The following is a 23,857-nucleotide window of genomic DNA, read 5'->3' as shown; positions in this document are numbered from 1 at the left end:
GTTTGACCATAGCCGGCCTTTGATGTCAATCAATCTATTGCTAAATCCGTTCGGAAGAGCAAAATCATAAGAAACAGACGCTGCTAGAGTGGTGTTTCTATGGATGGTGGGCTTAGCAGCAACAAATGTGGAGGAAAGAATTTGATAGCCCCGCATTTCGGATGCAGCTGTCTGCATTCATCAAAACTCAGAGGGAAATACCTCGGAGATATCTTCTCCCTGACGAATCTTCTCTCTTTGGGAGACGTCTAGTAGTGTACGCTATTGCAGTGCTAATTCTTCGCTGTGGTCTAAATAGACGTTTGATTGCTTGCAGTCAAGCTTCTCCTATTTTCTCAATTCATCAAAGTGATCTAATCACAAAAATTTTTTTGTGAACTCTTGACTATTCTCCGTAAAGATATTGTCTAAATGTTAGGGGACGGTGGTTCCAGAAGGATTCATGGAGGTTGATATCCTTCTTGAAACCTTTTTAAGGTTTTGCGTAAAACACCATTTTTCTCGGAGACGGTTGTAGCAACTGATACCGAATTCGGTGGAAAGATGGGAACACCCACGCATCCAGTGAGTTACATAATTCTACATCGAATTTAAGTGGGGGTCCTCCATACAAGCAAAAGGGGGGTGTACATTTTTTTTTTATCAAATATAGTCATGTGGGGTATCAAATGAAAGGTGTCGATTAGTACTTTTCGAAATCGGTCTCAGTTTTGACATTTGTTTGGGAGGTGGGGAGTGCTGGGGATTGAAAGTGATCATTTCTTTAACGGACTCATTCTCAGAAACTACCCAATCAACTTGTTTATAAGTCTTATAATCGTATTATTGAAAATGCTAATATGTAGTCTAAAATAAGAAGCCGGTAACACTTCTAAAACTAAACTAAATACGTAAACACTTGATACCATAACTATTAGCGAGCGAATGAATTATTCCACTGTTTATCAATCGAAGCGTGTTTCTCCGAAGCGCAAGGTCATGTCCTTAAGAAGTATATTCAAACCACACAACCGCTTGCTCGCGTGCGCAGTGTTTTCCCCGTTCCGTCAATACATTATCTACTAATGTGTACCAAAAACAAACCCGCCCCCGTCACCAGACCTTTCCACATAATCTCAGATTTTAACACATTACCAAATTTCTCACCTTTTACGCTGCACTACGTACGTTGCAAAAATATTTTGGAATGCCCTCAATAAAAATACCTGGACGACCTCAAATTTAATATTTTATGATGAGCAACACGCGATACAAACACGCCTTGACCGGACAGACCCCCGGACCATCTGGGGCGAATTAGTCGTCAGGTAGCCTTGCATTTTACGCTATTCGCGGAATGCATGAAGATTTGCGGAAAAGAAACAATCAACAAGTTGAATCACTTGATCAACCTGTACCCAGGTGTAATCGCCATCAATTATGATATTTTATTCAGGAAGACACTGGTGGAGCGTATGTTTGTTGGCAGTTATATGCATGGGCAATTGGGTCGACAAGCGCTGCTTGTGTACGTAATTTGTAATTGCATTAATCGTATCTGATTCTGGGAATGTGCAAGAGATGGAACAGCACTTTTTCCTGTTGGACGACCCCAAAATTATGAAAGTTGGAAAGTTTGATGGTTTTGGTTTATAGGTTTTACCTTTGATCCTAAATTCTCGCGGCTCATGTGCGGTTGTATGATTTATGTCTACTCAAATCAACAGTGAAATATGACGACCAATCTAGTTTTCGGACAGTTTGCGGAAAATTACGTGCTATTTCCACGAGTTCAACTAAGGGAGGTTCTCTAAAAGACAAATTTTCAAATTTGTAAAAATAATCCTGGGCGCAATTATAAGGAAAGCTACACTAGAATATGCTATTTACCCAATGTTTAGCATGAGCTGAAACAAACAGTGAGTTGGCTCTGAATCCATTAGAAATAGATTGTTTATAATAAGTCGCTATCTAGACACTAACTTTCCATGTTTTCCACTTAACAGATCCAGTCCGATCGCTGCTAGTATTCAGAGTTATTTTCCATCTTCACAGGGGTTACCCTTAATGAAAACTATCAGCCGCGTATATGTGTAAACTTCAGTAAATTCTTGGAGTATATATATAAAATATGCATATCTCTGCATGTTATTCTCATTTCAGCTACGTTATCACCTCGTCACATTTTAGATATGGGAAATTTTCAACGAAACACAGACAAAGCATGTTTTTCTTTTATGTCGTGACGCGTCACTATCGTGAATATTTTTTTTTAATATTTTATTTGCTCGGCTGAAAAGAGACGAAAATGAATGGATGCGCGTGCGAAGTATTTTTCATTGATTAGATTTTGAGCGTGTAATGGCCTTCGTAGGTGAGGTTTGATAAGACGGGGCGGTGCAGTGGCTGGAAGAATGGGTGTAGGTGGTTGTCATTGTTCTTTATTTCCTTTATAAAAACTTGATAAGGATGTAATAGGTGATAAAGTCGTGATCAACGCTGGGGGTCTCGAAAATAATAGTGGCCTTCGTTTTTCAAGCTGATAAGCTTTCGAATAAAGAAAAGTAAATCTAAATTAATCATTTCGTTACTATACCACCTTACACATATTATGCGCAGCTAAGTTACGCAATGTTTTCACAATATTTCATAGCTGCGAAATATACGAATTGCTCAAAGGCTTAGTCAAGTATTTTTGTTGCGTAATTTGCAATCGAAAATATGTTGAATCGGAAGGTGCAAGTAATCCCTCCCATGTAGTCACAAACAAACTAGATTATTAGGAACCACAGAAACCACCCCGCGCCCCTTGTCAAGAGTTCAAAATAACTAGTCGAGAAACCGGAAGCTCGGCGCTTCAGATATGAAAGGTTTTGTTTGTATCTTCTGTGAGTATATTTGAGTGCAGAACTATCCCATTTGTACGTAGCCTCCTATGCATTTAGCATGTTAGACTACCCACTTTAGTGTGATATTGATACTTAGTTGCAGTAAATTTACACGGCAAAGTCAACTTTGAGCTACTGTAACTTTGTTAGTAATAATATGATTTTGATTAAACTTGGGGATAACATGCTTCATATTATGTTCTATACTATTACCACCTGACTCAATTTCCCCAAAAACATGGAAATATACTATTATTAACTTAATTTGAGCCGATGTCAATATGGCGAGTATTTTGAGGCCTGGACAGGCAGCTTCATGATTTTTTTCAGATTTTTCGGTTGGGTAGTTTCTGAGAATGGGTCCGTTAAAGAAATCAACAATTTCCACCGCTCCCACTCCCCGGCTTTCTGAATCTCAAAACTAAGATCGGGTTCTAAAATACTAGTCGAGACCTTTCATTTGATACCCAACATGACTATATTCGGTGAAAAAAAAATTTACACCCCCTTTTGCTTAATCTCAACGTAGTAGGATATCACTCACTGCATGTCTGGGCGTTCACAGTTCCCACTTTCTCACCAAATTTCGTATCAATTAGTATAGTCGTTTCTGAGAAAAGTGCGTGTGACAGACAGACAGACAGATGTTGAACCGATTTTAATAAGGTTCTGTTTTGCAAACAAAACCTTCAAAACAAATTGAGAAAAATTTTCTGGACTTGAAGGACGGGTTTGCAAAAAGTTCGCGTCGTTTTATGGCAGTTGAAATTCTAAATTGACAATCATTTACTGCCGCCCTAGTGAATCTACCATCCACACTCCGTAGCAATATATATAAGGATTCCATGCTCCGCGCGTCAAAAAAAAAAACAAAATGTGACTGCCTTTAAATTGTTAAATAACTCGCGGGAATGGGTTTCGAGACAGGTCCAGGTGACTGTCATACAGCAGAATAAGATGAAGAAAGACTGTGCTTCATTTTCGCTATCATCACACTTGATACTCTGCAAGTGATAAGCCTATACAAAGACGATCATAAACATTCATGACAAACCGCGATACAAAACTGGGGTAGGGAGGTTAAGGGGTTAACTCTCAACTAACACGATCATCGCACAGTAAAAAAAAAAACAAGTGCAAAAGAGAGTACGTGGAGGTTTTATACTCTACAAAACAGCAAACAAGGACCATACAAAAGAGGAAAGGATGCAATTTTATTGGAAAGTGTCGGGAAGGTTGTTTTTGAAGAAATGGGAGCTAGTGTTTTTTTTTTCATGTTCCTCCTAGTTGGAGCAAGTAAATCGTGTTTCAAAATCATTAACAGGGTCGATGAACAGATAGTATCGAAATGAAACAACAATCGAAGCTCAAAAACCAGGTATTTTGGAAACCCAACTAGTGATGTCAATCTGATATTGATTAAATCCAGAATTGTTATCTGCAGGTACTTCAAAGAATAATAGAATAATGATATTTTCTAATCTTAAGTCTCATTTGCTTATCGCAGATAACTAGACAGTCTATTTGAATTATGTCTAATATGAATTTATTTTGGCAAAGCGACATCAGAAAAGATTTTATGTGATTCGCATATGGAAAACAGAGGTAGTGGGGAATTGAAAAACTCCTGAGTACTGTCAAAACGATGTTCAGAGACACCCAATGGAAGATAACTCAACCCTTGTTTGAAAATGAATAGATGTTGGAAAACCGTTTTTGGAGTTTAGTGTTGCACTTTTGAGTTGCCAAAATATATAAAGAAGGCAGATTGTAGCTTTTGGCATATATTGTACGAATTTTACAGTGAACTAATATAACACATTGGGAGGACCCAAATGTTATGAGTGGGGTAGGTGAATGCGTTTACACCAACCTACCAACCACCTACCAATTAAATACCTCCCCGTCGTCAGAGAGCTAGGGTGGAACCATTTGACACATTTATCAGGAATAGCCCTCCTGCTTTCCTGCTTTAGCCTCAAGTCGTGCTTCCTCCTAAATGGCCCGTGGGTTCCACGTTATAGCATGCAAGGATCAATTCTCCAGGGGCTTTCTAGGTTCGTGCGTCGCTAAGATCAGCCATGCTTGGAAGGGCGTAAAGCTCAAAGGTATCCCCTGCAACGAGATTCCCAGGAGACCGGTCGCTCGCATGGATAAAGACAAGCTCGTCTAATTCCTGCGCCTTCCGAAGCTCCAGGATTCCCATGGACGACTGGGTAGTTATCAAGGAGGAGGAGCCTTAGATGAACAGTCTACTATTCCTGCTCCGTATAAACGGAGTCCTGGATACAACCGACGCCACCAACGAGTTGTTGGAGGAGATGTGGGTCGACCGTCCGTCGAGAACTGACTAATCCCCCCCCGCAAACATCATGCTGAGGGTAAAGCAGATAAATCTGCAACACTCGAAGTTCGTAATCTGCTTGTCTTCCTCCTCTCGACATCGCATTAGTTCAGAAGACCTGGATCGGAGGTGACAAAACCATCAAAGGATTGCAAAGCAAATATTACAATTTATTCCACAGCACAGGAGACGCTGGTCAAGACAAGCCTAGAGTGTGTACCCTCGCAAAGAAGAGTCTGGCATCTTTTCTGTGTCCGTACTTGGGTTCCAGCGACCTATTCGTGGTCACACTGGAGCAGGTGGGGGCAGAGAATGTCACCGGCTTACATGACTCAAGACTGATCAGCTCCGCCAGAAAAATTGCAACATTTGACGACCACCTGTTGATAGGCTGCGACCCCAATGCCAGACATACGCTTTGGGGCAGCTCGAAAATTGACGAAAGAGGTGAGTCATTCTTTGATTTTGTGATTAGTACAATTATATCGGTATGTAACTGGGGCAGTACACCAACCTTCCATTTTCCCAACTCGAAGAACTGTGGCAGTTGGGAGGAGGTCCTTGATATCGCCATTCTAACCAGCAATGGGCTTCTAAGGGTGGAGAACTATAGAGTGCGAAATAATAAAAACTTGTTTCTCTTTCGTTGGTGTGAATACCGATATTTCAGGAACCACTTGCTCCGTTCATCAGTGCTAACAAGTTTTTATTATTTCAAATAATTAATTGTTGGAAACACCGCATAATTTCACTCAGATATAGAGTGTGTGACCAGGGATCCTTATCAGAGTATAGGCGGATACTTTTCGGTCTAGATCTCGCCGTAGAGGTCTTCAAACCTTTCAGAGACCCCAGGAGGATCGACTGGAGAAAATTTTCAGAGACCCCTGGAGGATCGACTGGAGAAAATTTGGCCGGTGCGCGAAGATAGGCACGACAGATGAACGAGTTAAAAGTCGGGGCTCTGGAAAAGCCATTTGATGTCGCCTTTAATGTCTCGTGCTTGCCTAAATACAGAAACAAGATACTGCCCCGTAGTAGAATGAAGATCTGTCCAACTTCAAGAAGCTGACCAGGAGGGTCTTGAACATCTACTACAGACATAAATATTGGCAGCCATACAAGGACTGCCTGAAAAAATACAAGTTGCCCATCAAGACCGCCAAGAGGCGGTCTTGGTTGGACTTTTGTCAGAACATTGAAAGCACCATCGAATCTACGAGGCTCAGTAAGATTCTGCCCAAAGAACATAGCAGCTCATCGTTTCCTAAAAAGTGGAAAGGCTTCTGGACGAAATATTCTGGTGAAACTTTGTAGCTACTAGTTCAGACGCACTTCCCCGCCAGCGAGGAGGGCGTAAGTTATTAAGTAAGCTAGTTATTAAGTTATTAACTGCTTGGGTGATATGCAGCTGCCCTAGCCCTGCGGGACTATCAAATCGATAATTACCGAGGATAACATCGGCTGGGATATAAACAGCTTCTCTGCATATAAGTCTCCGGGCGCAGATAGCATAATGCCAGTCATGCTACAGAAGCAGCAGGAAGGAGTTGTACCGTGGCTTGTCGAAATTTGCCGGAGCTGTATCTCTTTAGGATACGTACCATAGTCTTGGAGACGCGCACGAGTGCTTTTCACACCGAAAGCAGGCAGGCGTGGCCTTCATTCGGTAAATGACTTTCGACCAATCAGCCTCACCTCTTTTATGTTGAAGACCCTAGAAAGCGTCCTGGCCATCCACTTAAGGGCGATTATGGACAGAATACCTTTCTCTAAGTGCCAACTTACCTCAAAGGCAAATCAACGGAAACCGCTCTCCATAAGGTAATTGGCACGGTTGAGCGGTCGCTGGAGTACAAGCAATATACTCTAGCAACCTGCTTGGATTTGAAGATTGCATTCAACATGTTCAACGTGTTAGTTCCAACGCGGTCAAGTAAGCCCTGTAAGCCTTGTGTACCTTGATCAGTATTGGATTGGAGGGGTATTTTACGCATTGAATAATATCCATGCTAAGAATCAGGATAATCCAGTCGGATTTGGAAGGCAACTACTTGACCAGAGCTGTGAAAGGAGGCGCGCTCCAGGGTGGCGCTATCTCTCCGGTGCGCTGGTTAATAGTGATGGGGGCGTTTGTCGACGCCTTGGTGGTATTAATATCAGGGATGTTTCCCTCCATTAGGAATGACATCATGGTGGGAGCATTGGGAAAGGTGTGCCTGTGGACTGCAAGATGACTCGGCATAAACCTAACCAAAACGGGACTAATCCTATTCATCAAGCCAATGGTACCTGATCTGTTTGAGCATTTATAAAATATGTTTACCAGAGATGAAGATGTCCATAAAATTCATTGTTCCTAATAGCTGTCTGGCGTCCTGATCTACGCCCTCGCTTCGTCTGAGACAGTGTCTGTTGCGGCTTCTTTGTTAGGTCACAATTAAATTTGTTTATTTTGTCCAGGCTTTTCTTAAGTCGAATTAATTTAAAATTCTTAATGTATTCAGTTCGTTTTGTAGCACAATATGCTTCATAAATAAAGAGATTGGGGCTATTAGCTTTTATCACTCAGTGTTTTGAGTATTCCTAGAAAATCCTCGCATTGACTTTGAAAGTGACAAAAAATAAAATCAATTTTTTTTTTTCAGAATTAACCTTGATTCTCTCAGAATAAATTGAAGTAGACAAGCATTGATGTCTAATAAGGAGATTTGCTTTTTTGAAATCAAATATGAAGTACTTAGTTGCAGCTTCTCTATGAATACCTCCAATAAGTGGTTGCAAGGCGAGATTTGCTGTGGGTGGTTTAAAAAACATGTTTTCAATTATCTGTGAAATTTATTAAACATAGCTGCTATGATATACATACAAGTAAATGTTGTATCTTATTATGTATCTTATAAAGAACAGGAAAATAGATAAAATTTTCCTAAAGCCGGTTGAATACACCTTCTGCGAAAAAAAGTAAAACCATCTGATTCATCAATGTCCCAGAAGGCAAATCATTCATATCAGGTGCAAAAGTTCACGCACCCCAAACTCTGTCATCGGGTAGAAAACGCCGTGATATATTTCCTGAAATGGATAAAAACCAGCAAAAAACGCTCCGGCACCCGCCTGTCTCACTTATGTCGGCTGAAAAATGTCGGTGGATTTGTCCCCATAATCAGCCATAATCAACAAATCAATGAACAAGACGTAACATGATTCCAAAAATTATAGACGGTCTTACACTTGACAAAATATCTAATCGAATCTCCCACCACATGGGCTATCTTCTGGGCAAAAAGTCGCCACGTAGCTGATAATGGGTTCTCTTTGCTTTTCGAAATTATCAATGTGTTTCGTATCTATCTAGTGATTAATCTTCGTATTTATGTAGGTTCGGGTGTTTCTACAGACATTATGTAGATATACTCCAATGTTCACATCTGCGTAAGCTACCGAAAAAGATAAAATCTCAGGGTCAGCCTTTTTGCCGGTTAATGCATATTCGTGTGTATGTGGCGTATCTCTGGCTGATTTTATTATTTTCCTTGTTTTCTTTTGGTGCTGAAGTCACCCGGCTAATGTTTGTTTGTTGTTTTTTAGAATTTTGCTTACGTATTTTGTCTAATCTGTGGTAGTCTAGTATCAGCCGACATGCACTTGAATCTAAGTTGAAATTTTCCTTTGTTTCAAATGAACCAATCAATTTTATCTTTATTACTTTTCAAGGTAAAAAATTCTTTGAGTTGGGATTTTTAGACCTGTGACGATGCACTGTCAATTAGACTTTATTTTTTTTCATTGATAGTGTTAATTTTAAATTTTAAGGTAAAAAAAAAGAAATTCCGATCAAAAGTCAGTTCTTAAAAATTATATTTGCAAATAGTTTTTGTTGGAGAAAAAGGTTCCTTAAAACGTGAAGTAGTCAAGATAGTGACAGCACAATTGCCCTGGAAATATGTCAGGTATTTTTTGGGGAGGTAAGTAAGAGATAGCTAGGTAGAGAGATAGGTGGTTAAAGAGTAGTATAGGTCCCAGGGCGAAACGTGGATTGGTACCCACGATGGAGCATAAAACCTGGGAAATGCCTGCTGAACCAACACCAACAGCTCTACTACCAAATCCTATCTCCACCTCCACGTGGTGACCGCTGGGAGCTCTTTCTTAACGAAAAGCTGCAGACGGAAAAGGATCAAGGCGAGTCTCCCGCGCCTAAAAACGGGACAAATTGCACCAACTGGTCCTCCAGGTTGGGGGTTGGGTAGGGCTGACAACTCTACACGGAAAACAACTTGTTACGAAGCCGCAACAGGAGCCTCGGACTGGACGGATTATACAACGACGAGCACGGCAACGACAACGGAATAACGATTTGCGCATTTTCTCATGGAACGTGCGCTCCTGGTACAGAGATCCAGCTGCCAAGCAGCTAGCCGATGCCCTGTTCCGATATAGGCCTGATGTAACAGCGTTACAGGAGATGCGTTAGACAGGGACCGGTTTCCTGGAGAAGATATATATACTCGGATCACTATCTCGTTGGCATGGTGCGCCGAGCTCGAATAACAACACCACCTAGAATTCCCTCTGACAACCAGGTGAGAGTTAAAACTGAAGCCATCCACAACACAGCCCTCCGCGACACCTATAAGAGGGGAAATAGATGTCGCAATAACCGCAGTCAACAGAGGACCTGGAGATGAAGCATCAACAAATGATCTTCACAACCACCGGAAGAACGTTATCATTGACACAAAGATATTTGGCCCCAGCCGTAGAAAAAGTCGGAACGACTGGTTTGACGATAAATGTAAGCTGTTCTACGGAACGGAAGAATGCTGCATACCGAGTAATGTTGCATTCTCAAAGAACGCGGGCACGCGCAGAGACTTATCACGAACTCCGTCGAGCGGAGAACCGATTTCACAGACGGAAAAAGGAAGCCTGGGAGAACCAACAGGTCTGTGAACTAGAAAAGTACAGGGAGCAACCGCACCAGGCGCGGACGTTTTACCAACAAGTCAGAAGAATGAAGCCTCATACACCTCGATGCTCATCCTGCCGAGACAAGGAGGGAAATTTGATTTCCGACAGAATGGGCATATTGGAGCGATGGGTTGAGCACTTTAATGAACTACTGAATAACCAGAACATCGGCGAGTCGGAGGTCCCGCCAACTGAAGACGACGGACAAATATTGCCACCATCAAGTTTAGGAGAAACAGTCCGTGCAATTCATCGGCTTAAAAATCATAAGTTGCCAGGAGCCGATGGAATTACAGCCGAATTGGTTAAATATGGAGGCATCCAAGTACACCAAGGGGTTTATCAACTTGTGCTCAAGGTATGGGACAACGAATCAATGCCTGACGATTGGCAACGAGGCATTATCTGTCTCATACATAAAAAGGAAGATATCATACACTGCAGCAATTATAGAGGTAACACGTTGCTGAGTACCACCTATAAGATATTCTCCGCTATCTCCCTAGGCCGGATAGCCCCATACCCCAGAACATCATTGGCCCATACCAAAGAGGCTTCACTCCAGGCAAATCAGCAATATATCGGATTTTCCCTGTGCGGCAAGCGATGGAAAAATTGTTGGAATATGGACATCAGTTGCACCATCTATTCATCGACTTTAAAGCCGCCTATGGTAACATAGCCAGGGTAAAACTGTACACGGCCATGAGAGAATTCGGTATCCCGACGATATTAATAAGACTGACTAGGCTGACCCTGAGCAATGTGCGAGGCCAGATAAAAGTAGCAGGATCACTCTCAAGACCATTCGACATCAACAACGGTCTATGACAAGGGGATGCCCTATCATGTGTCCTCTTTAACCTTACCCTGGAGAAAGTGATCGGTGATGCTGAAGTAAATGCAAGAGGTACAATCCTTTTTAAGTCCACCCAACTACTGGCCTATGCTGATGATATCAACATGATGGGAAGAACCACCCGAGACGTACAAACTACCTTCATCTAGATCGGGCAGGCGGCGCGGGATCTTTGGCTGCACATCAATGAAGGCAAAACAAAATATATGGTGGCAGCGTCAGCACCGAAAACGAACCAACCAACAACATCAAACCGCACAGGTCAAACAGGAAGAATAAGGATAGGAGAATACAGTTTTGAGACCGTTGACAATTTCTTCTATCTTCTTCTATGAGTATATTAGATGGAAATTAAATTTACACTCCTCGGGTGCAACCCCCCTTAAAGTCTACGTAGAAAGATGCAGCTCACTGCTTGTGTGGGACAGACGTGAACGGTACTGACTTGATGGATCTATGCAAATCAAATGCACCGCAAACCAGTGAACGTGTTAAGTGAAAAACAGACGAATGCTCTGCGTGATGAGATTAGACATTTCATGCATCAGGATATGAGAACTGATGTACCTCCAATTGCGGCTATTCTCGGAGAAGTCAAACACAAGGGGATCGAGTCTCCCAGTCACACACGGACCATTGCATGCGCTTCTAACTGTTTTCCATAACACAGCAGACTAAGTTTATGTCGAAAAACATAATGATTGGTCAAATTAACAAGGTGCAAGGTGCCATGAATCAGTAAAGGGGGCTAGGATCTTTTACGATGAAAGATTCATAAGAGTGAGAGCTCATGTGCTGATGTCAAGACGGTTAAAGGTTACCATGCTGAGGGAGTTCTGTTCCCAGCACCTAGTTACCGCCACCTTATAATACCAGATTAATGGCGAGACATCATAGTTGCCTCTGCTTATTTACCCTATGTTTCTTTGTATCCTCCACCGACGCGGGATGTCTGGAGTTCCTTATTAAGGCAGGCCTAGACCGGATACCGGTTGTTGCATGGTCCCCATACCTGTAAAAGAGGGGTGTAAAAATTTTTTTCGCCAAATATGGTCATGTGGGATATCAAATGAAAGGTCTCGATAAATACTTTTCGAAGCCGGTATTAGTTTTGTGATTTGTTGGAAAGGTGGGGAGTTTGCGGAGTCAGAGGAGTGGAAAGTGGTGATTTTTTTAACGGACCCATTCTCAGAAACCACCCAACCGAAAAATCTAAAAAAAATTAATGAAGCTGCCTCTATATGGTGTCCAGGCCTCAAAATAATCTGCATATCGATATCTGTACAAATTAAGTTAATAATAGTAGATTACCATATTTTGGGGAAATTGATAAAACTCCCCTTAAGTTTACCCCAAAGTTATAGAAGTACGTACTAGTATAAAATATAATATGAAGCATATTATCCCCAAGTTTGATCAAAATCATACTATTAGTAGCAAAGTTACGGTAGCGGAAAGTTACCGGGCTACGTACAAATGGGATAGTTCTGCTCTCAAATATACTCACAGAAGAAGCAAAGAAAACCTTTCATACCTGAAGTGCCAAGCTTCCGGTTTCCCGACTTGTTTCTTCCTTCGAAAAGATTCCTGGTGCATTCTCCAAACTCACCAGAAGTTGAAAGGCATCGATTGGCTTAGGATTCTAAATATATTGCTTGCTTGCGAATAGTTAGTTCCATTCAGTTCTATCATCAAGATCACCAGCAGCTGATGGCATGATTCATATGCACCAATTAATATAAAGGCAAACAAAGATTTGTCACTAACCTCTCTTAACTTTAGAATTCGCTTTTATAGATTTTATTATAAATGGCGCCCAACGTGGGGCTGACATGAAATCCAGGTATTTCTTCTCGGTCGATCGGTTATCCAACATACGTAATTGATTTTCTGAATACTCTAATTTGGCGCAATAGAAGCAAACATTTCAAGATGTTTATCGAAAATGTTTAGATACTTAATTGTTGACCAATACCTTGGAGCTTGTATCTTGTGTTTCTGTCTTCCGTTTTGTCCTCAAACAAATGCTTTTAGATCGCTGGTTTCCTGGATTGATAGATGCTTTATTGTTCCACCAGTATTTCTCCAATGTTAACTGCAAGACTATCCATCTTGGTGCAATCTACACCTAAACTTGTATCGTCTGTTCCGTGTTCATGCCGCGCCCATATTTCAGAGCCAACTAGAATTAGATAGGTATCTAAAGAAAGACCGGTAACGATTATGTATCTTACGTTGTCAACAACAAATTGTATTTCCTTCTTATTCCATCTCTCGCGAGGCATGTAATACATATCTTCAGACGTACCGGTTTCATGCGCCCCACGATCACGCTAGTAGTGGCTAAAGGTAACTGCAATTACCACTGCTTTTCAGCAGATATCTTTCAACTCTCATTCTGTCTTTTCCATCCTTATTTTGCCGCATACTAGCACCGTAGCTTAGCGGCTTCTCGCCGGCCGGCGTAGCAATTGTATCTGTATCTTGTATCTAAGATTCGTTTAGTTCGGCTTAGCAGCGTAGTATGTTTTTCCTACAAATTATGACGTTTTATCTCATCGATTTGATGATGTCAGAACTACAGTGAAAAATAGCATGAGTGCAAAACAACATGTTATTGACGACGTTTAGAGCGTTTTTCGCCAAATTACAAATCGCAATTTGCCGGCATAGCAAGTCACAGTTGCCGGCCGTTCTCCCTCTTTTTGTGCGCTGTGAGCGGCTCTGTTGTGTTGCGCTACGAGCAGGGGTAGAGCGTTTTGTTTACCGCTGGAAATTGATTATTTTCTCGAGAACGCTCAACAAAGCCGGTCAGTTAGCGGCGCGAACTCGTACACGTCGCGAGGAGAAAGCAGACAGTCGCATACGCTTGTTTGACATTTTTTTTATTCAACGAAAAATAGTAACAATCCGGTACTATCGTAAACAAAGCATCTAAAAATTTGAATGTTTGCCCTGAAAAATTCGTTTAGCGTATCTACAACATTTGCAAGTGATTTAATGTGACCATTTGAACTTTTGAGATTTTGACGCGTTTTTCGTAGAAATTGGGGCCGATCCAATAGACGCGCGTTCATTTCGTCAACAACAATATAAAATACTCATTGGTTTATCTTATTCGAATTACTTAGTAATATTCGTCACCATTTACGCGCGTGGTGAATTGGTGGAACGCATGCGTTTCAAGTTTGCTAGTGACGCCTCTTTGTTTTAATTTAGTGCGACGCGTTCGTCAGTTCATTGATAGCGTACAATTGAGGTGACACGACAAGTGCAATAATCGGAATGAAATTTTTAAGAAAAAATAAATTGTTGCAAGTGCAATATTTTCGGAGTGAATTACCTGCCATTCGAGGGCAATGTTCTGAATGAGGACTTTCATTGTTAAGTTGCAACGACACTGTTAGTGGGTTTTGGAGAAGCTTTTTGTAGTGATTGCCTGCGTGGGCCCCATTCATAAATTCAAACGATTTTCAAGTGAATTCCATACATCACATCCCGATTCTGAGTAATATAATCAAGTCGGCGTCTTGAAGTCTATTGTAACTAATTAAGTGACCATATTGTGTTCAGTTTTTATAGTGACGTATCTGTTTATTCAAACCCATAATTGCTAGTTTAAAAATGTATCTTAACTTCGCGTTCTCTTGTCGAATGAATTAACCCAAAGTAGTGCAATACTAAAATAAGGATTTCAGAGTGTAATTTTCAAGTGATTGCTCTAAACGGTACTAGTTGGGACTTAATTTTGGCGAAGTGGTTAAAAAATAGTGTTCCCAATATGTGCATAAACTTCTATCTACACAGTACATCAGCAGTAAAACTAGAAAAACTATAGCTCAGGCTCCTTACCCTAGATTTTCTTTACAGATTAACCTAACAGCTAGGTCCACCGATTTAAGCTTTATCAGGAGGTAAATATTTGCTTATACTTTTGCTTATATTTTTGGCATACCTAGCTATTTCACGCGGCATACCATGAGGAAAACTTAATAGCCGGATGCGTTGACTGAAGGTGGTATTTCCAGCGGAACTGGTCAATTGTTTTGCGACCTTCTATTTCATTTATAGTTACATATAGTTTCCTGTGAAAAAAATGGCTTATATGAAGTTATTGGGAGTTGTCAACAAAAAGTGAAATATAAATGTCCTTGAAATCCTCTGACTAAAAGTCAAAGAGTCCAAAGGCATTGTTCGTCCAAACCTCAAAAAACCTTCACAGGAAATCCAAATATTAGTGCTTTGTCCTCTTCAGTCTGGCCTCCTGCTGTGATTCCGTTAGGTATACACAGAAAAATGACAGATTTTTTGATCCATTGGCCTTTTAACACTCTACTGACGCCTGTTCACACTCCCTGGGTACCGCCCGGTACAGGTGTTGGCGCATTACTATACTATACAGACACTCGTGCTCTCGACGCGGTATACAGCTCCCAATATCTATTTTGAGCAAATGAGCATAAATTACATTTTCGGGTTCCTCTGGGGTGTTGGTGGCTTTGGGTTGAGAAAAGCTCTTGAGACGTGAGAATTGAATTTGGCAAGCGGCAGAACAGTTTACACTTTTCGTCATGGTCGCACCGAATTTCTTGAATTTTCAAATATTCTTATTTTCTTTCCCGCTCTATTAATGGGACTGTGAAAATTCACCGGCCGGCAATTTGTTCTTGTTTTGAAGCGGATTTGGCTGGTTTAATGGATTACCGGCCGGCCGGCCGGGGTGGATGAAATCTAGAGCAAGCATGTAAAGATATTATCTTAGATGATGTTGTGCTGATGATTCTATCAGTAGTTGGCGTCGACGATGAGTAAGCTTGAACCAATTGCATTCAGATTTATTGGCGGCTGGTTGTGTGATGACCGACTTTGAGAATTTTGTGGACTCTAGATTGCAATGGGATTCCTTTACGCTGAATTGTTGTAATAGAAATACGGTGCCAATTCCCTCTTATTTATTTCAATTTACGGAAAGACACAAAGTACGTATTTCAATTTGTAAGCATTTTTTTCAGTCCCAGCTGAAAGAGACTAAAATACTTGGAGTATATAGAAGTCTGAAGAGCCGCAAATTATTTTATATTTTTGATTATCATTGGCTTTTGAAGTGCGTGCAACGTCCCGATAGAATGGTGTGACAGAATGTTCCTTTCTCGAAATTTGCCAACTAGTCTTAAGTATATTCTGCCCTAGGAGAATTTGAGATTATTTTGGGAACAACTAGTCCCTTTTCCAGTATGTCCTTTATTGAAAGAAGGAATTTCATGAATTGCAGGTCCAAAAAATAGGGAGTAAGTTGTTCCCCATTTGGTCGGGTCCGGCATCAAGTTGATGCGGACTTAGGGCCCCGCAATTCTCCAAAAAATATTTTCAACTCTGGCCAAGCTTTGGTCAATAGTATGGGCGGATTTGCGCTCAATATAATACGTAGTCATTTTGTGTTCTGCGAATTATATAAAGGAGCACTTAACAACTGCGAGCCGTTTCGGTCACGTTGCTCCCAGCGCAGAGGTGAGGCAGCATCTGACGATTTGCCTTGGTAAGAAACCGTAAAACCGTCGTTGCCTAATATTTTAATTATAGCTGCTTTATTTTTTAAACCTAGGTGTTACTTCTAAAACAACCTAAATGCTCCATATCTGTCAACACCTTTCAGATATATATATCTCCTGTTACCTCGTTTATGAAGTATAGATTATCCACATAGTCTCGTCTTTCTTTGTTGCTACTTTTTCCCCATTTCATTCTCAGTGAGGCTGTGCTTCACTTTCATTATCACAGTATGCAAGTGATAAAGCTATAATAATGGGGCATGCACAAAGATCAACACAAACATTCATAAGGCAACTAGGATTGGAATACGGGGCACCAGCCCAATAGGACATTTTGTTTATCCAGCTGTTGAAGACTAGTATTGCACGATTTGTCCATTGCGCGCGCATTTTATTTTGCCATTGTTATATAGTGTGGCCTCTGGAGACGTTTAGTTTACCAGGGATCGTTCGGTTTTGTGTCGCTATACATCGTCTTTTCTGCTCTATAGCTAGTGGATCAATAAGCATACCCCAGCATTAGTTAATTTGGGGCCATCGTCTGTATTCGGCATTTAGCTTGTGGTGCGTCCGCCAATATTTCACCCTCACCGAGTACATAAGACAGTACCCATCACCGGAAAAAGAGTCCTCCTCCATACTACGGGGTGGGACTATTTGTCAGCGTAGAATCTACCTAAATACTTAACAGTTCATTGAAAATACCTTCTCCTTGATTCAGAGGTTTAGTTCGTCAGTTTTTTGGGCCGTAAGTTTTAGGCCGTGCTTTTCTAGCATTTGCTTCATGCGGTCATTTTCCATTCGCATCATCATCCGATTAAACTTTCGCTGAGATTCATATGTGTAGCAGGCGGTTATTATTTCGTCTTATCTGATGATCGGGATCCAAGATAGATCTTTTTTGGCGGCTATTGACGTGATCTGCAATGTTCTTCGATAGTGCCATAAATCATCTTTCTGCCCTTCGTCTTAAGAAGGTACTGAGGCATTGTGAACCTGTTCTGTAAAGCAACAGTGAACCCTCGACACTATTGAATGCGCATCTGACGTTCAGTATCTCACAGAATAGCCGACGTCGCGAGAGACCTACGGCCTTCCGAATTACTCTGCCATATTGCATACAAATTGACCGGTAGACTCTGGTACTGTCGAGGTGCCTTTGCTGAGAGACTGAATTTTTGCCTCTCCTACGGAAAATATTTTCTGACAGACATACACTGTATAATACTTTCGCCCTGGCTCTGGATCATTGCTGTTAAAGTTGTTTGCAGTTTTTTGGGACCCTCAAGTTAATGGCTGCAGCATTTCGTTCCGGACTTCTTACTTTGCTCTACTAGTTCAGGACAGCAGGGAAGTACCAGTGAGACAGAGTTAGAAGACTATTAGTTTACCCAATCTCGGGTACCAACTGCATTACGTCAATATTTAACGCCCAGCGTCGATTAATTGCGAGTTCAGTGTTTTTAGTGATGCGGTCATGTCATCTAAACTCTGGTCTTTACCTAGTTTCCGCTTTTCGAACTTAATCCAATTTTCCGAAACATGTACCATCCTTCAGTTTACACTTGCTTTAGTTAAGTTCATGATAATCTTATCTGTATCAATTCTGAGTTCTGCTAAGATCTGAACTTGCTTCTGGTCAAACGTATAATGTGAGATCAGCTCTTGAAACAGGATGCGGTTGTAACGTGGGGCGCTTGGATTTCAGCGACGCAAAACTCACATTTAGTTTTATTCCAAAGCGAATTTAAATGAATCCTCTTAAGTTCTGTCCTAAACAAATGTTTCTTTGGTTTCCTTGGAGTTCCGTTTGTGAGTTCCAAATCAGTGTCTAGTGTATCAAGCCATCCTTGTTTTGAGCGGTCTTTGAGGTTTTTGAAGTGAATCTAGGAGCGAAAACGAAAAAAAGAATTATACTGCTTCTTCAATGGTCAATTGGGTCCGGAATCAAAGATGAGAAGACGACTATGGAACGAGCTTCCGTAGCCCTTTTTGTCGTTAACTCAGGCTTCAGACCTTATAATTTTCTCTGATTCTCGAATTCCCAAAAATCTCTTTGGTAGGAAATATAAGATTATGCACGTACAAAGCCAATGAAAAAGAAAAAAAAATCCACCAGGATATACTGAAGTTTTCTATACAGGTAGTTGAAAAGACAGAACAGGCTTTTTCGCTGTAATAATATACAACGGTCTTTCAAGCTGAGATATATACAGTGCTAAAAACGACCACCTTGAATTGATGGCGAGCGATTGAAAGGTGGGTGCATCGCAATCTGCAGTGAGATTCAAGCAGCCTTGAGGACGTTGTACGGTGTTCTGATCGCCTGAAAGGTGATTCGGGCATACAGTACTCGTTTGAAGTTTATATTTAGATTCAATTCGGCGAAATTACTCTGAATATCTGAGGACTGTGGGATCGAGGAGAATGAAATCTCCGATATCTTAACAAACAAAGAATCCAGTTTCTCCCAACTAAGGAACTAAGCTTTCTATAAAGATAAGTCACATATCGCTAGATAACATATTGCAAAGTGAACATTTTTCATGTGGATTTGTAGCCTTCGGACGCATTTGTTAGACTTTTGGTGCTGATGTCCTTCAGTTGTGCCAGGTTGTATCACATCCACTTAGAAAAGGTCGAGCAATTGACAAGAACGGTCTGAATGCTCACCGGCTGAGTCTTTTCACATCGTCCGTGGGAAGCAAACACTGTTGGACAGATCTGGCAAGCGAACTTTAAAATTAGAAATGTGGGGATACAAACGAATGTGGTTCCTATCAGCAAGCACATAATAAAAATTATGTTTGCTTTAAAATTGGTAACCAAGTCATCTCCTTCCAACCGTGTGTGATGGGAGATACTAAGCTGAATTTTCAGTAGAACCTGCAACATTTAAAATACAATAATCTCCTCCAGATTTTTTGCAGGGCATGAACGATACAACAACTATCTCCATAGGTTTAAATTGGACACTTCCATACACTTTCCCAGTTGAGACGATGTCTCTATGGATGCTGAAACGGAACCTTGCGGACGAAAAGAGAGCTTAGATGAAGTTCTGATGGTGAAAATATAGTCTTTGATATGATCACAAAGTTATAGGACCGCCAGTGAAAAAAAACAGCTAAATTTGCCCCGTAATATAATATCTATGCCGGTTTTGAGAGAAAGAGGAAGGAGGTGGTTTTCATCATCATCAACGGCGCAACAACCGCTATCCGATCTAGGCCTGCCTTAATAAGAAACTTCAGACATCCCGGTTTTGCGCCGAAGTCCACCAATTCGATATCCCTAAAAGCTGTCTGTCGTCCTGGCCTACACCATCGCTCCATCTTCGGCAGGGTCTACCTCGTCTTGGGGTGGTTTTACCAAGTGGAAGTTTCACATATTATGGCGCTGGGCTTCTTCGGGCAAAAAGGGCAAAAGTATAATCCATAGTCGGAAAAACGTTGAAAAGTAGCCATGCAGGTCGGCTAAAACGTCAGCGCAGCTTCGCAAATGTGGTTTCTGGCATGTATTTACCAGCCAGCTAAAAAAGTTCGAAATCGTTCGGAGATGACAACGGACTTATATCATCACCTTTTCCACAGTTTGAATAGATATTAATTTCATATTATGGTAAATGGTATCTCTTGTTAGCTTGTAGTAAAAATGTGGATATTTGTTCATGGAAGATGCTATACGCTTTTGGCTATCTCTAGACTACCCTCTCGTAATAGACGAGATAGAAGCTTTATAAGTGACCATAAATCAAAAACAACACTAATGTCGAGTGCCTTACGGATCCCATGTTAGGGTATGATCATAGTACCCGTCCCCTGTGAGGGAAAAACAATAAGAAGCACACTTACTTATTAACGATGTTGTTAAGCGACACCTGTACCTAAATTCCTATAAAGGTAATGTTCTCTTTCCTAATGCCCTTCAAAATAAAAGCCAGTACCTACCTGTTAAACGTCTGGACTAATTTTTATGACAGTCGCCGGAAAGGCTAACGATTTACTAATGAACGTTAATGTGCCCCGAAATCGGAATCATTTGGCTTTTTCAATAGAAAGGTATTATCTTGAAATTTTTTGAATTGTTCAGATACTTTAGACTGGGCGTGAATATGAGTTAGATCCTCCCATCAATATCCTTTCTCGAAGAAAGTGGAAACTATCTAGTTGCTTGTGTTTTACTCTCCATCTTTAAATTAACGTTAATTGTTGCTTTTTGAACACAATTACAATTTTTCATCACTATTTTCCTATTTTCTTTTTCAGGAACCACTCGAACTTAGAAAGCGTCTCGAAGAAGTTCGTCTATTGGAATCACGTCGCTCGGCGCGTCTTGCTGATCAGGATCGCGATACAGATTTCGCAAGATTAGCCGATATGGCCGGAGATCGACGTAGACCGTCACACAGTATTGATGTGCCACATACACTTGCAATACAAAAGTAAGTATATAACAATCTATTTCTAGTAGAGATATGGGGAGGATACAAATTTGGGGAATCCACCATTGATACTCTGAATAAAGGAGACAACCCTTTTTTAACTAAAAACTATCTTAGACCGGCCTGAAGGGATTATTAGTCAGCTAGTCTGGTGGGACTGGCCGATGATGGATTGACACTGATACATAGCGAATTGCTGGGAAACTGATCGTGTAAGGAATCCATGACATCCGTAGTTAAAGGAAATAAGGACTGTGATATAACTCCAAACTTTATAGTCGATATGGAGAACTTAATCGATTTGCTGATCGTTGTTAACTATTTTATGAACCAAATCCGAATATCGAATTTTAATAAATGTAACAAATCAATATTTTTCAATATCAGCATGAATAATAAGTGAAATAATATAATTAGTAATAACGTAATTGCATGGATATTATGTGAGTGTATTAAGAAAGAAATTTCGATTAAAGCGGCCGTGTTCGTCAAAATCGCATTCCAGTATGGTTTCGCTTGATTTTGACGTAGTTAAATCATAGTCACACTTGATTTCAACGTCAACTCAATTTGAATGCGCCAATAGTATAAAGGCCGCAGTGGCTTATGGAGTTTGATTCCTAATTATTGAGTTAAATTGAATAATTGAAGATGAAAATTACTCCAAAAGTATCTATTATAAGCCTTAAGTTCTCGCAAAAAATTTTCGGGGACATTAGTATCATCATTTCACTGATAAGTACTTAATCCCCTGATAACACTCTAGAGACCCATAAATAAGCCAACCTCACCGCAAATTGATGCATTATGTCTTACAGTTTACCGCGTAAATGTTGTAAAATCTAAAACTGACAGTTATTGCTGACAAAGCACGTTTCAATGCGCCTGATATTCATTAGTCGTTCCATTAACTATGACTGCATTACTACGTATGAGTCTCGTTGCAAAATGTATTATTTGCGTCTCGCCGGAAAGCCTTGAACCTGGCTTTGACTATGTACATGTGCAGTTCATTGTTTTCTAATGTTTCTGAATGTCGACAGGTTCAGAAAGTTCGGAATGCATGTCTCTATTATAGGCTAGTGATTTTTGTGAAATTTTATTACCTTATTGATAATGTTTATAGAGGGGCGTCGCGAGGTGTCACTTGTTTTTGTAGTGCTCTTGAAAAAACGTCGTAATGCATTCAGAATGAACGCCATAATGGGCTCACCTTTAATAAAATAGTTTGTAAATAGATATGAAAGATATGAAGACTAATGACAAATAGCCGAAACCCTTGAGTGTTCAGATCTAAGATGTCTGGCTGAACCCAGAATTATGTACTTTCATTTTTGCAACTCTTCCACTCAATTGCGTTATTCCAACTCTGCAAAACTTCATCATCATCATCATCAACGGTGCAACAACCGGTATCCGGTCTAGGCCTGCCTTAATAAGGAACTCCAGACATCCCGGTTTTGCGCCGAGTTCCACCAATTCGATATCCCTAAAAGCTGTCTGGCGTCCTGACCTACGCCATCGCTCCATCTTTGGCAGGGTCTGCCTCGTCTTCTTTTTCTACCATAGATATTGCCCTTATAGACTTTCCGGGTGGGATCATCGTGGTGCGTGGATTTCATCATCGTAACTGTTATCGGTTGTGATTTTCGACCCTAGATAGGAGAAATTGTCAACGATCTCAAAGTTGTATTCCCCTATCCTTATTCTTCTTCGTGTTTGACCAGTGCGATTTGATGTTGTTGGTTGATTCGTCTTCGGTGCTGACGTTACCACCATATATTTTGTCTTGTCTTCTTTGATGTGCAGGCCAAGATCTCGCGCCACCTGGTCGATCTGGATGAAGGCAGTTTGTACATATCGGGTGGTTCTTCCCATGATGTCGATATCGTCAGCATAGGCCAGTAGTTGGATAGACTTGAAGAGGATCGTACCTCTTGCATTTACCTCAGCATCACGGATCACTTTCTCGAGGGCCAGGTTAAAGAGGACACATGGTAGGGCATCCCCCATGGTAGACCGTTGTTGATGTCGAATGGTCTTGAGAGTGATCCTACTGCTTTTATCTGGCCTCGCACATTGGTCAGCGTCAGCCTAGTCAGTCTTATTAATTTCGTCGTGATACCGAATTCTCTAATGGCCGTGTACAGTTTTACCGTGGCTATTGTTCAAAAGAAAGGTAACCAAGAGTTAGTTCTGAGAGTTCATCATAGAGAATAACATCATCTGGGGACTTTCGCTCTAAAACAGGATTAGGTTAAGTTAACGGGAACCGCAGCTCCAAGCACCTAGAGTTTTGATAGGCCCAATGTTTTATATCCTAAAAACGGCATCCGGCCTATGGGGTTTGCGAGCTTTTAGGAATCTGGAAACGTCTTCCAGAGCCAAAAGAAAACCTTTTCGAGGCTTATGGAATTGAGGGCTGTATTTTCTTTTCTATCACTTTTTTCCATTTGCTAGTTTAAAAGGCGGTGTCCCATTGAAAACCCTGCCGGAGGTTTCATCTCCCCCTTTCTAAGGAACAATGAAAATATATTCTAAAGTAACTGGGTTTTTCACAAAGATTTTCTCCCACCGGCAAGAATTCAAATTTCTCTATTCGGCTACGTGAACCTTCTTAACTTCACTAGCACTTGCCTAGTGCTAAACGTTGGATTCTCACGAACTATTTGATCCTGCCTGACCGTTGAAATAGGTCTGACTCGTGCAACCCTGTAATTTGTATCGGAAACATTCTTCTACTGTCTAAGAAATTCATCGCCATGCAAGCGGCATATACGCAGACGTGTTGGTCGCAAGATAGAAATGGTAGTTGTTAGG

General features: G+C 41.0%; 1 protein-coding gene across 2 annotated transcripts in view; it reads left to right on the top strand.

Annotated features, from left to right (window-relative positions):
* Positions 1–23,857, top strand: part of LOC119660612 (zinc finger protein 704) — a 473,444-nt gene that overhangs the window by 215,992 nt on the left and 233,595 nt on the right. For both annotated transcript variants that reach the window (XM_038069306.1, XM_038069305.1), the window contains exon 2: positions 20,862–21,037. In XM_038069306.1, coding sequence (XP_037925234.1) covers positions 20,862–21,037 — 176 coding nt within the window. The remainder of the gene's footprint in view (positions 1–20,861; positions 21,038–23,857) is intronic.

This window comes from Hermetia illucens, chromosome 6, assembly GCF_905115235.1.
Source record: "Hermetia illucens chromosome 6, iHerIll2.2.curated.20191125, whole genome shotgun sequence".
NCBI lineage: Eukaryota > Metazoa > Arthropoda > Insecta > Diptera > Stratiomyidae > Hermetia > Hermetia illucens.
Note: the sequence above shows the minus strand (reverse complement) of the source record. Positions and strands in the feature narration are given on the sequence as shown.